This window comes from Rutidosis leptorrhynchoides, chromosome 11 (assembly GCF_046630445.1).
Source record: "Rutidosis leptorrhynchoides isolate AG116_Rl617_1_P2 chromosome 11, CSIRO_AGI_Rlap_v1, whole genome shotgun sequence".
NCBI classification, from domain to species: Eukaryota; Viridiplantae; Streptophyta; class Magnoliopsida; order Asterales; family Asteraceae; genus Rutidosis; species Rutidosis leptorrhynchoides.
This window is the reverse complement of record NC_092343.1, coordinates 24496516-24510110: the sequence shown is the minus strand read 5'-3', so window position 1 is coordinate 24510110 and position 13595 is coordinate 24496516. Positions and strand designations below refer to the sequence as shown.

At 34.2% G+C, this 13595-nt stretch overlaps 2 protein-coding genes across 4 annotated transcripts; one reads left to right on the top strand and one right to left on the bottom strand.

Annotated features, from left to right (window-relative positions):
- Nucleotides 1-1501: 1501 nt before the first annotated feature.
- Nucleotides 1502-5264, top strand: LOC139876897 (protein NCA1-like). 2 transcript variants are annotated; one of them, XM_071864297.1, is made up of 8 exons: nt 1502-1662; nt 2321-2689; nt 3123-3354; nt 3581-3726; nt 3832-3919; nt 4043-4189; nt 4507-4656; nt 4865-5264. In XM_071864297.1, the coding sequence occupies exons 2-8, from the start codon at nt 2334-2336 to the stop codon at nt 4919-4921; spliced, it is 1176 nt and encodes a 391-aa protein (XP_071720398.1). In that variant the 5' UTR covers nt 1502-1662; nt 2321-2333; the 3' UTR covers nt 4922-5264. The 2 variants fall into 2 exon arrangements, with proteins under 2 accessions (XP_071720398.1, XP_071720399.1); XM_071864298.1 differs by having other exon boundaries at nt 1518-1662; nt 2251-2689.
- Nucleotides 5265-5521: 257 nt separating this feature from the next.
- On the bottom strand, nt 5522-9306 carry LOC139877374 (nudix hydrolase 23, chloroplastic-like). Of its 2 annotated transcripts, none has more exons than XM_071864798.1 (7): nt 8919-9306; nt 7924-8049; nt 7106-7197; nt 6857-6992; nt 6313-6453; nt 6171-6229; nt 5522-5718 (listed from the first exon to the last, which is right to left on the bottom strand). In XM_071864798.1, the coding sequence occupies exons 1-7, from the start codon at nt 9168-9170 to the stop codon at nt 5658-5660; spliced, it is 867 nt and encodes a 288-aa protein (XP_071720899.1). In that variant the 5' UTR covers nt 9171-9306; the 3' UTR covers nt 5522-5657. The 2 variants fall into 2 exon arrangements, with proteins under 2 accessions (XP_071720899.1, XP_071720900.1); XM_071864799.1 differs by having other exon boundaries at nt 7106-7182.
- Nucleotides 9307-13595: the final 4289 nt, after the last annotated feature.

The window sequence follows — 13595 nt, the reverse complement described above, 5'->3', positions numbered from 1 at the left end:
TTTTCGGCTGAGAATACATGCGCAATATTTATAAATGTTTTACAAAATAGACACAAGTACGTGAAACTACATTCTATGGTTGAATTATCGAAATCGAATATGCCCCTTTTTATTAAGTCTGGTAATCTAAGAATTAGGGAACAGACACCCTAATTGACGCGAATTCTAAAGATAGATCTATTGAGCCTAACAAACCCCATCCAAAGTACCGGATGCTTTAGTACTTCGAAATTTATATCATGTCCGAAGGAGGATCCCGGAATGATAGGGGATATTCTTATATGCATCTTGTTAATGTCGGTTACCAGGTGTTCACCATATGAATGATTATTTCTGTCTCTATGCATGGGACGTATATTTATGAGAAATGGAAATCTTGTGGTCTATTAAAATGATGAAAATGATTATTTATGTTAAACTAATGAACTCACCAACCTTTTGGTTGACACTTTAAAGCATGTATATTCTCATGTACGAAAGAAATCTTCCGCTGTGCATTTGCTCATCTTAGAGATATTACTTGGAGTCATTCATGACATATTTCAAAAGACGTTGCATTCGAGTCGTTGAGTTCATCAAGATTATTATTAAGTCAATTATAGTAAGATATATTATGAAATGGTATGCATGTCGTCAACTTTCGATGTAATGAAAGATTGTCTTTTCAAAAACGAATGCAATGTTTGTAAAATGTATCATATAGAGGTCAAGTACCTCGCGATGTAATCAACTGTTGTGAATCGTTTATAATCGATATGGACTTCGTCCGGATAGATTAGGACGGGTCTCTACATTGTCCCCCTTCTTTGTAAGGTAAAAGTAGTGTTTCCCATTTAACCCAAGCTATGTTATATTTATCGCTAGTCCCGACCTAAAAGAATTTTCGTCTCATACCTTCGAGCGTGTTGATGACATTTGAAGGTGCACGGAATAGGGATAAGGCATATAATGGTAAGCTACTTAGTACCGATTTAATGAGGGTAAGACGGCCACCGAGAGACATCGATTTTGCTCTCCAATCTGCTAACCTAGATTGAAATTTTTCAATGATAAAATCCCAATTGCGAAGGTGACTCATTTTTGACCAATAGGAAGGCCAAGGTACATGGACCAGAAAGATCCAACTCGACAACCGATATCATTCGCCATTCCTTCAATGGCCTCTTTTGTTACTTCAACTCCAAATAAGCAACTTTTTGAAAAGTTTACTTTCAATTCGATTTTTTTTTTTTTTTTGAAACATTTAAGTAATTTGAACAAGTTGTTCACATTTCTTTTGCTCCACTCTCTAAAAAAAATGAGAAACATGTAAGAATCTAGTTGAATTTGATTAGCTCATATATAATTCACATCATTCTATTTTATTTCAACTGTAAAGAATATATAATTCTCATCATTTTATTTTATGAATTATTTTTTGTAAAATTGTAGCGTTTATTTTATTAAAAGTTCTACTTAAGGGCTAGTAATATAAACTAACTAATAACAATTCAGGGACTTCTTTGTTAAAAAAATTCACCAACCACTAATCGACGTCGTATCGTGTCTCCATTTTATCCAAAAATTAATTAACAAGATTTCACTCATCGTTGCAATCTAAATTATTGACGAACATCGCCATTTCCTGTTGATCAAGTTATTGAAATCCGCACAACATTACAGGTTTAATCTCAATTCGTAATACTTCTTATTTGTTTCTTATTGATTTCAATTCAATCATAAATAATTCATCATCGATTCGTAAAATTTGATTTGAGATATGAAATAACTCATTAACTAATGAATATCTAAATTGTTTATTATATTGTAACATATTTAATTTATTATAATTAACACAGTTTCTGTTCAGTTGAGCGTTCAATTGTATCAATTGATTCATTCTAGAAGATATCATAAAATTAGGATTTCTAGGGTTATGTATGAAGCTAACTCTGAGCTCACAGAAGATACATATTGTGCTATTTATTCACCATTATTATCAACTTTTTTTTTTTTTTTTTATTTTTTTATTTTTTTATTTTATCTGTGATTCATTTTATGTAAGTTAAATTCTGAATATGAAGATAACAACATGAACACTTTATTGTCCTAAGATGAATCTTGATACATATATGTAGTTATGTACTGTATTATTGTGAGGTAGTTTGCATACACCAATAAGTTGAATGTGCTTATATTCTTGACTTATTTCTATCTAAGTTTCAGCTTAAAATATACCTGTATAACTATCCGTTTTATTATATATTGCAGATACTGAATTAATTGATTTGGTTTGTGGAAGATTATAACTGTAGTTACGATTCTCGTTCTTGACTTACAGATATTTGACCAAGATGACACCTGTTGGTCCTTTTGTTAAAGCAGCTCGACCTGATGACGGGCCTTCGAAAAGGTTAAGTGATAACCAAAATAAGCAGCAAGGTTGCCCAATGAGTAAAGAAGGTCAAAATAAACAACAAGGTTGCCCAATGAGTAAAGATGCTCAAACTAAACAACAGGGATGTCCAATGAGTAAGGAAGCTCAAAACGAGATTAAGCAAGATTCGGGGGAGTCTAATGTCATTCCCGCCAAATGCCCTTTTGGATATGATTCTCAAACTTTCAAGATAGGCCCTTTTAGTTGCCTAATATGCCAAGCGCTACTTTTCGAGAGTAGCCGATGTGTTCCTTGTACCCACGTGTTTTGCAAGTAATACACTAGAACCAGATTTTTTTTTATTTATGCATGTTGCACATGTACACAACTAGGAGGTGTTTGGATAGCGTTTTGAACTGATCACCTGAAGCTGATAAAGTTTTGTGTTAGAATTAAAAAAAAAAAATATATATTGCTTTTGATAAAGTATTCAGTTTTATATCAGCTGCAAAAAAAGCAACTAATTTTAAAGGGTAAAATAAGTTTGCTAATTTATGAATTTTTACCTTTGAGGAGACTACGATTCCCGCTTAACTTTGAAGTTTTCATATACTGAAATAATAAAAAAAAAATCTTTTTTCTTTTCTTTGTTTTTTTTTTTTTTTTTTTTTTTTGACTATGGTGAACATCCCCTTAATTATATTCTTGTCATATTTTAAATGGCACGATTGATTCTGATGATTGTTTTTTGCTTGTATAATTATAGAGCATGCATATCACGGTTCAACGATTGTCCTTTATGTGGGGCCGACATTGAGAAGATAGAAGCTGATGCTAATCTTCAAAGTGTAGTGGATCGGTTTATTGATGGGCACGCTAGGATTAAGCGATCTCCACTTGATACAGACGAAAAACAAGTAGTTGGTGAGAAAAAAACAGTGATATATGAAGATGTATCCTTGGAGAGGGGTGCGTTCTTGGTGCAACAAGCCATGAGAGTATGTTACATAACCTTAATAAGCATGTTATTAGGATAAAGCTAATTTATCTTTGTATGCTTATGTCATGAATTATATGATATTGAACTATAAGATCAGATTATTAGTTGTAATCACTACTATTAAACACAATTTTTTACTTTATAACGGACATCAAAACACATCCAAACTCTAGGTGAATACACATTTTATCTTAATTTACTTAATTGCTATGTATCGTGTGTAGGCATTTCGTGCAAATAATGTAGAAAGTGCGAAATCAAGACTAAGTATCTGTGCACAAGACATACGAGAACAGCTTGAAGTATCAGGGAACACATCGGAATTATGCTCACAGTTAGGAGCTGTTTTGGGTATGCTTGGTGACTGCTGGTATGTAATTTTTTTTTTTTATATATATATATATTTTTAATTTTTTTGTACATATTAGACTGTTTATATCTTGGTTTTTACTTAAACTATCTTTTAATGTTGCAGTCGTGCAATGGGAGATGGTAATTCTGCAGTTACTTATTTTGATGAGAGTGTTACTTTCCTTTCAAAAGTAGAAACAGATGATGTAGAGGTATAAATAGTCTAATATGCTATAATTGTAAAAGTGCAATTTTGACTCGTTTAGCTTCAAATGGGTCGATTTTGAGGTTTATATTTAGGTTGGATGTTCTTATACAGAGTCAAATGTTTGCAGGTAACACATACACTTTCAGTTTCTTTAAATAAAATTGGCGATCTTAAATACTATGAAGGTGACTTGCAATCTGCAAGGGATCATTACTTTCGAGCTTTAGATGTTCGTCGCAATGCTATTAAAGATTCTTCTAAAGCTCCATCTCAGGTCATTTTTACAATATTAAATATGTTTTTATTTTTTATATATTTTTTTATTCATGTTTGACTTCTCATGCCGAGTATTTAATGAGTATCCTGGTTAGATGTGAAAATGGAACGGGTCATGAGGTTTTTTCCAATTCTTTCTACAACTAAACAGGATCTTGAAAATGATTATAAGAACTATGATACATTAATTAATGATAGTCTAATACTATAATTATATGAACATTTTAGTTAATATATTGAATCTGTCCGTTTGATATCATTAGAGATAAACCATGACCTGAGTTGACCCATTGACTGCTGTGTTTGTTATTCCAGGTTCTGGATGTGGCTGTATCTCTTGCAAAAGTTGCTGACGTGGATAGAAATCTTAATGCGGATGACTCTGCAACAGAAGGGTTTCAAGAAGCCATAAATTTGTTGGAATCTTTAAAAATAGACTCTGAAGAAAATGCATTGGAACAGAGGGTAAGAAACTTATCTGCTTATTAGACTAATTCATTTCTAGGGTTAACAATTACATACGAAAATAGTTGTAGGAAACAAAAAGTTGTCACTGGTTCAATCCATTCACTTATACATGAGTCGAGTTGGTTGTTAGATTGAAACTTTATTCCGAAATTGTACAATATTTTCTTAAAGTCAGATGTGTTTAATCTTGTACTTGTAATTGCAGAGACTTTCGGTGTTGGATTTTCTCAACGGTCAACTCTCAAAGAAGCAATCCAACTGAAAGTCAAACTAGAAAGATGGCTTGTTTTTTGCATCTTCATAGAGCCACATAAGCTTCCCAGCTTTTAGTGTGTTCATATAACGAGTTGTTAAAGTCGATATCTACTATAAGGAGCTAAGTCATACGTTGCTCGAAAATAATGTTTAGCTTGGTTGGTTACTATGCGCATTTTCTGTTTTCCCATATGATTTGCACTGAAAGCAAGTGTCGTTAATATGTACTGCAGAAGTTGTATTTTTATGGTAATTACTCATGTATATAAACCTGTATTGTAAGTTTCTAAGCTTTTTGACTTTATGTAATATGCACTTACAAAATGCTTATGTATCAGACTTTTTCATTACATTTTTCACGCCAACTGAACTCGTGTAAGATGGGTATGTGTCAAAATGGATACAGTACTTTTTTGTTAGCTGGGTTTGATTAAAATCTTTTGAATACTCTATTAATATTGCCTCATGGATAATACAGTAGTAGTTTGCAACAAAAATGAATATTCATGCATTTAATATTTCCGAAAGAATTTCGTAAGGATTCTGTAACCTGTATGGATGATTTATCAAAACGACATCAAAGCAGGTAACAAACATCTTCGGAAAAAGTAAAAAGTTGAAAATTTTCTTACTATCATAAAATACAACTTTACATCAGGGGCGGTTTGTGTACTGCGACAACCTAAACTATCAGTCACATTTTACAAGATGAAAATGTTGACAATCTCAACTGTGCATTTTGGTCAACACCGTAGATGATAGTCGAGCGTATATGCCTGAATTTCAGAAGGACTTGTGCCAGGCCTGTCAATAACGACAACAAGTGCTTGTAAACTAACTAGAATTGTAGTTTTAACGATATAAGAAAAGTGCTTTTAGCGATATAAACAAAGTACTTTTAATGGTATTCAAAAGACGTGATCTTTACACTGCCATTTTCATCCATACAACACTAGTTAGTGGTTTAAGGTTATGTTAACATCACTATTCACTATGATTGTTAATAACATGAAACCATGTTGCTATGAAAAGGGCCGGAAACAGTTACATGATAACCCGGTTAGACCGCATACAACCCAGATAACTTGAACCAGTTATCTTGTTTACCCGTTTACCATGTTGCTATGGTTAACAAAAAACGAAAGTATGATGTACAAAGTGTCAAAGTGCGTTTAATAATGGTAAAAGTGTGAACGGTTGCTATAGTTACATTCATCAATATATAACATATATTAGTAGAACGAGGATAAGTATACCTCTTGTTGATAATCACATAATGAAATTTTGGTCTTCCAACCTTAATGTCCTCAATGTACTGCAAAAATGGAAGAAAAAAATGGATTTACTTAAGTTATTAAACAAAAATAGAAAATGAAGAACATTGAAAAGAGCACGTACCAGATTTATTGTAACAAGCATTGATGAAAAAGAAAGAGATTCATAAGGGATGTCATCAAGTGCAAAAAGTCGACACTCAGATGATTCGGGGCCCGGTGAAAAGTGCGGCGTTATCAACTTTGCCAAGAAAATCATATAAGTCTGCACTTATAGTAAAGAACAAACATAATTTTAGGCGTGTTTGGATAATTTGGATATGAGTAGATTATGTGATACCAAATAACCACAATCAGATATTATATATTATAGAAAATTAAGGGATAATGATATCAGAAAGGTCTAAAGTTAACACCTTTTGTTATTGTATACTTGTATGTATTCATGTTCTATAAATTCTATTGTATTTATAAAACTTTCTAAAACATATGATGTATGTTATTAGTTAACTTCTAACAGTAAAAACTTATCAACACGGCTAGAATTTGCAATAATCAATTTCAAAACCCAAAACACATATCTAAACACCCCCTTAGTAGACAAAATCGCATACAACACAAAAGTAAATCGCTTGATATTTAATATTTTAAGGCATCAGTTGGCTTACTTGGCCTATGATAGGTATGTCTAATTGAGCGAAAGGGGAAATAATTTCCACTTTAGCCCCTGCTTCTTCCCATGTTTCCCTAACCGCCCCTTCTGTAGCTGATTCCCCAATTTCCATATAACCGGCTGGAAGTGTCCTGTGATGAAACGGTTTCACAAACTAAACACTATATACACAATACCGCTTATGAAATATATATGTAGATCAAATCGATGAAAAGTATTAGCATTTACAATCACGTTTACGTACCAAAGACCAAAAGACGGTTGTATATTTCGCTTGCATAGCAAGATCTTGTTATCGTGCTCAATTAAACAACCTACTACCTGAAAAGTTATCACCTTTTGGACTTCAGACAAAATATATCAATCAATAATGGTGGACCAATATTTTGTGACAGTATAGGGGTTGCAATAATATAAGTCGACTTCTGGCCTTATTCTAATGTAAACGAAAATCCCAAATCCATTTAATTAGCTGAGAAAAACACCAACTTACATAGCATCCCTCAATGATAAATTAATACTCCGTATAATCATAGATAACATTATTAAAAACCTATATATTATATAAACTAACATCACATCATCTTTTTTGTAAATAATTAATTTTTAATTTTTTTTTAAATTTTTTTTTTTTTTTTTGGGTTTGCAGAGGAAACCTCGCTAGCGACAACCACATTGGGTCCCCGCTAGAAACTAAAACCCCCTGGGTGACGAGCCCTTCGAGCTATGCGCACATTGGCGCCCCCTCTAGTAAAAAGCCCAATTAATTCAATCTTGGGCGACCAAGAATTGAACCTGGGTCTCCTGCTTCATTGGGAACTCGGTGGCCACTGGAGCTATGCCCAAGTGGTTTATTTTTTAAATATTTATATTTGAAATATTCATATTTAATATATTATTTGTAAAAGTTAATGGTCAATGTCCATCTCGAACGACTCGGCATTTCAAGGTCCAGACCGACTCGTTTCCGTCTCACGACTTTTTCAACCTTGTATTTAGGGATGCACTAATGTAAAGAAATTACAATTACATACTGTAGTATACAGAAAAAGAGAAGCATACCATTTTTGGATTCAAATATGAAATTTTTCCACAAAGGGTGCAAATAGCTCTCTCTTTCTCCTCACCATCCGGTATCTCGTACTTCGTTGGGCCACCACAAAGCTGACAGAAATTTATTTTACGCCCCTGCATAGTAATAGTAGTAGATGTTACACATTAGTGGAAACTAGGGTTAAACAAGAAACAGATACTCAACTAAACATACATACAAGCATAAACATATTAACATATCACCTACATTCAAGTTTCACTTCATATGATGTTACTAGCACTATTTAAAATAGTACCTTTTATTGCAAACAATTATTTCTACCAAAAAGTTTCTATTCGACATTCAATGTTTTGGACTTTTGGGATAGGGTATTGTTGTTGTTGTACCAAGGAATCAGGGCGTCTTATACGGTCTGCGAGTGTGGGCAATCGCACATGGCCCCAAATTCTTTGAGATTTTTCATGTTGTTTCTTTGAGATTTTTCTATTTGTTGATTACTTTCAGTGATTTATGTGAAATGAAAAGTTTAATTTTTATAAGGGTCCATTTTCTATTTCGAAAAGCGCCTTCAAAATTACAAAATTAATGAGACGCCCTGCCAAGGATCAATATTGAGGGTTGTTTAAAAAACATAACCACTCCACTTTAGCAAGGTATGATTCTTAAAGGATACAGCTTTATTGCTTTCCAAACAATGCAGTAGTTATGCTTTTAACAAATGCTAATACTATAAATCAATATTCCCAAATACATACAAAAATTGTTTCCTAATACAACCCATTTACCAATGAACAATCATAAACAAATTATGATGCATCTAATTTTGTTCAATTAGAAAACAATGCAGCCAACACTCCAAATGAAACAAGAATTCATACCCACAAAAGTAAGAGATCACTTTTTTAATACAAATTCAACACCTTTTTGTTAACCCACCAATGTAAACATAATTTACTTTCATAAAGTACCAACTTTTACAAGGAAAAACAGAAATGAAACTTACAGTTGATCTAAAAGTAGAAGATGAGGGTGGAGATGAAGATGATACATCTGGGTTTGATTCAGAATGAATAGAAGATGCTCGAAATTGACGAAAACAACGAGGTGTTCTTGAAGTTATCAATAAAAGGGGTGATGGTCTTCTTGAAGATAATGATGATTTTGCAGATATTGAAATAAATGGATGATTTCCGTGATAAAGTTTTAATCTTTGATAAAATAAAGAAGAACCCAGATAATGTATGCTTCTTAGCATTTTTATTTGAATGAAAAATTTGAACTTTTTTTACATGAAAATTTGAAGGTATTTTGGAAAATTAAAAAGGGATTGTTAAAGAATCTTGATTTCCTCTGTTGAGATATTGATTCTTGATGAATTGTAGGATGAACTATGAATCCTTTGAATGGATTTTGATCATTGGGTGCAAGTTTTCCCCAAATCCAGTTGTGGAGAACATTAATTAAAGAATAACAGGAATGGTCCTCCTATTATGTTTTGATTTCAGGTTTTAGCCGGGTGACCAATAAATTTTAAGAGTTACATATTCTATTTATCATGGGTAATGATATATATTATCTTTTTTATGGAGTTAAGCTATCAAATATTTTTATTTTTGTTTCAATGTAAATTATATACTAAGAAAAATATTAGTGAAGATCACATACTTTCAAAAAGTGTTCTAACTTTGACTACTGGTGACCAATTATCTGCGTGTGCAATCCCTGAAGCTAACGGACGTTAACAAAGTTGAGATTTAGGATACGATTTCTTCATGAAAGTTGTTCTAATTCCATCACCTAACACTCATGAACTAAAATCAAGATCTAACAATTCTAGAAACGATCCAATTGAATTGTTGACCAAAACCTCATAAACTTTGACTTTTTGATTTGTTGTTCAAAGATGTATTTTTTTTTTAAAGGCAAGCTTGCATCGGTCCGGACCGAAGCCTAGTCATCATTTGCACACACACACGCTTTCGGGCAGGAAACCCGAACCACACTCTGAGGATCCGACCCTTAAACCATCCCGAGGGGCAGGCGGGCCGGATCTTAGTCCCGGAGCGGGTCGGTAAAACCTTCCATTTGGGCCACCTTCAAGGAATAATGTTTCAATTCCTAGAGCGGGTGACGAGGTTCGAACCCGAGACCTCTAGCCCTACGAGTACACAAGTGTAACCGCGGTACCATTGAAGCAATGCTTCGTTGGTAGTTCAAAGATGTATTTTAACACGGTCTGATGCAACACGAAGCTTTAAGGAGTAATCAGAAACCTGAAACTCTAATCAATTTGATCTACGGATGCTTCTTGTTAATGTTCGTTAGCCCCAAGGACTGCTTACGCAAGTAACCGGTTACCAAAAGATGATATCAAATTAATGACAACAACAACGAAACTCAATCCCGCAGATGCATCCGTAGATCAAATTAATGATCTATCTCAAAAATGAATATCTCAAAAATGAATTTAGAAATATCATTTATCGTTGAATCGTCCTAAAAATGAATTTAGAAATATCACTTCTCATTTATCTATATCATTGAATTGTCTTAGAAATGAAGTAAGATTCTTTAATAATTTGATTGATCAAGTTGATTTTTAATTTTGTCTAGTAAATAAATTGAACAAATTAAAATTATAAAAAAACACTTATAATAATAGCTTTCTATTTTTCTTCGTCATAAAAGCTATAAGTTTGATATATTAAGTAATTTTATTACTTGAGACTTGAGAGTATACTAATCCCTTAAAATAAGGACTCCCTTCAAATAAAATTCTAAAATATTAACACATATAGTGATAAAGTAAAGTATAATATTAATTGTTATTATTATATTTTAATAATTTTTTTTGAATTTTTTTGAAATAATAATAATAATTTCTTTATCTCTTTATTATATTCTAACAATCAAACAAAATATATATTTGCAAAACAAATTTGCAAAAAAAGCTGATATGGGAAAATGATGCCCCTTGAATTATAAAGTTAAAATAAATTCACACCATTAGATTTAAATGACAAGAACTCTTTACAAAGAATCAAAACCCGTTGATAATATACGCATGCATTCCACCGCTTTTGAGCCCTATCATCAAAGTAAATAAATTCTCGCTCCCAAATCATTCATCATTCATCGAGTGAATTACATAAATTCAGATCTGTAACAACCCAAACCGTAACCGACCAAACACGACGAAATTGCAAACAAAAAAAAATTTTCTGGTGCAGACCATCTGCGCGGCGCGCCAGATGGCCGCGCGGCGCGCCAAATCGCCTGGACAGCCCGCTGTCCCCGGAAGTCTATTTAACGAAAATGTTTGACTAGTTCCCGACATTTTTAGCCAAAACGCTTTTAACCATACATTCATATATGTAAAACTAGCACATAACTAAGGTTTGAGCGAGTTTTACAAAGTGGGGCCCACACGTGCCCAAAACGCCACTAAGTTTAAAAATACAATGTTTAATACAAATTAGAGTTTCGACCACGAAAAGTTTAATTGCCAAACGATACAACGAGCATGGTATTTGGGTTAAACTACCCAAGTCTCGGTCAAACTCCAAAATCATCTCATCCCAAAAGCGTCACTAAACGAGACGGGATCTCTAATCCAACCGGATGCCCTTACCCTTGTCCACACCGGAACCTATAAAAATAGTAAACAACGAGAGGGTAAGCAAAGCTTAGTGAGTAAAACATATATATACATGCATATACAACTTACCCACACGCATCCACGATATCAAATAACACGTAACAAATCTCGATAAGCAAGCTAGTATCACCAAACGTATCACTAGCAATAATCATAGCATAAATACTCATAACAATAATCAAATGCTAGTATGAACAACAATAAATCATGGTTAACCAATCTCTTCGCTAGGGAACGACTTCGCGAAACAAGTCATCGATGTTCATAACATTCGTTAGCTTCCAAAAACGGCTATGGCATGCTAACCCCCCGAGGTGTTCCAAAAACGGCTATGGCATCACCCCTCAAGTGTTCCAAAAACGGCTATGGCATCACTTGCTCAATGTGAGTAGAACACGGCTATTACTCACGCTTTCGTACACCAACACGGCTATGTGTACGGGTAACTCAAATAACAATGTGGGAGTAAAACACGGCTATTACTCGCCACTAAATGCACAAACACGGCTATGTGCCTTAATACAAAACATGGACTAATACGGCTAAGTCCCACAACCTTGGTCACAAAACGGCTATGTGACACCATCAACACGGTACATAAATCATATACATACATATATAGATATTCCACTCACCTTATGCCGTCGGTGATTACTAAACCAAGCTTGAATTCCGAGGTAACGTACCTATTTCACAAGCATATAATCAATCAATCGACTTGGCCTAACTCATAACACACATCATCCTAGGTCATCTTGACCCATTTTGACACTTAACCCTAATTTGGGTCATTCTTACCAAAAACCCTAACTCTTGGCACTCAAGGCCTTCATACATTTCAAATCACTAGATTTTAACACAAAACACTAACGTTAACCAATCTTGGTCCATTTTGACCCGTTTGACTCAATAAAAGTCAACACACCCATTTTGGGTCATTTATACCCAAATCACACCCATTTACACTTCCCTAAGGTGTTCTAGCAAATTATTAGCCAATTAGGGTTTCATAACAACAATTAATACCTTTAAAACCCTAGCTTACACATAATTAAGTCTACATGACCCAATTTACCCAAGAACACCCAAAATTAACCAAAAGTGGGTTTTATGTCCACCTTTGACTCAAACCCTAGCCCTAAATCGAATTAAACAAAGGAATTAAGATTAGAGCATACCACAACTACCAAAACGAAGATAATGACGAGATGAACAACTTTAGAACTTGGGCTTTAGCAAGAAACCCTCTCCTTCCTCTTCAAAGTGAGCTTTCCCTCTCTAAAACTCACTCTCTCACTAAAATAAATTGGGAGGTGATATGGTTGGTGAACAAGGGAGTAAATGAGCTCCCAAACTACTGAACCAAGCATTAAACTCGGCCTTGATGTGAAATTACCAAAATACCCCCAAAATATCTAATTTAAAAGAAAGGGAGAATCTGCCAGTCATATGGCGCGGCGCGCCACCAATCCGCGCGGCGCGCAACCCTCCCAGTCCAGCTTCTTTTGCCTTCTTTAATATATACAACCAACCCCGATTCGAGTACCGCACAATACACTTATTTACACATATGTACACTATAAATAATCGGGTCTTACAACTCTTCCCCACTTATTCGGATTGCGACCTCGCAATCCATGCCGCATGACAAGCGGGAAGATAAACCAACACAAACTCTTCAGGTTCCCAAGTGAACTCGGAACCCTTATTCCGCCGCCATTGAACTTTAAAAGTCCTAACCTCCTTATGCCTCAACCTCTTGACCTTTTCATCAAGTATTGCAATTGGCTCTTCAACATACCCCAACTTATTGTTTAGCTCAATTTCATCTAAAGGCATCCATGAAGAATCATCCGCAAGGCACTTACGGAGGTGAGAAACATGAAACGTGTTATGGATCCCCGCAAGCTCTTCGGGCAATTCCAATCGATATGCAACTTCACCAACACGAGCTAAAACTTTAAACGGTCCAATAAACCGAGGACCTAACTTTCCCCGTTTTCGAAATCGAATAATACCCTT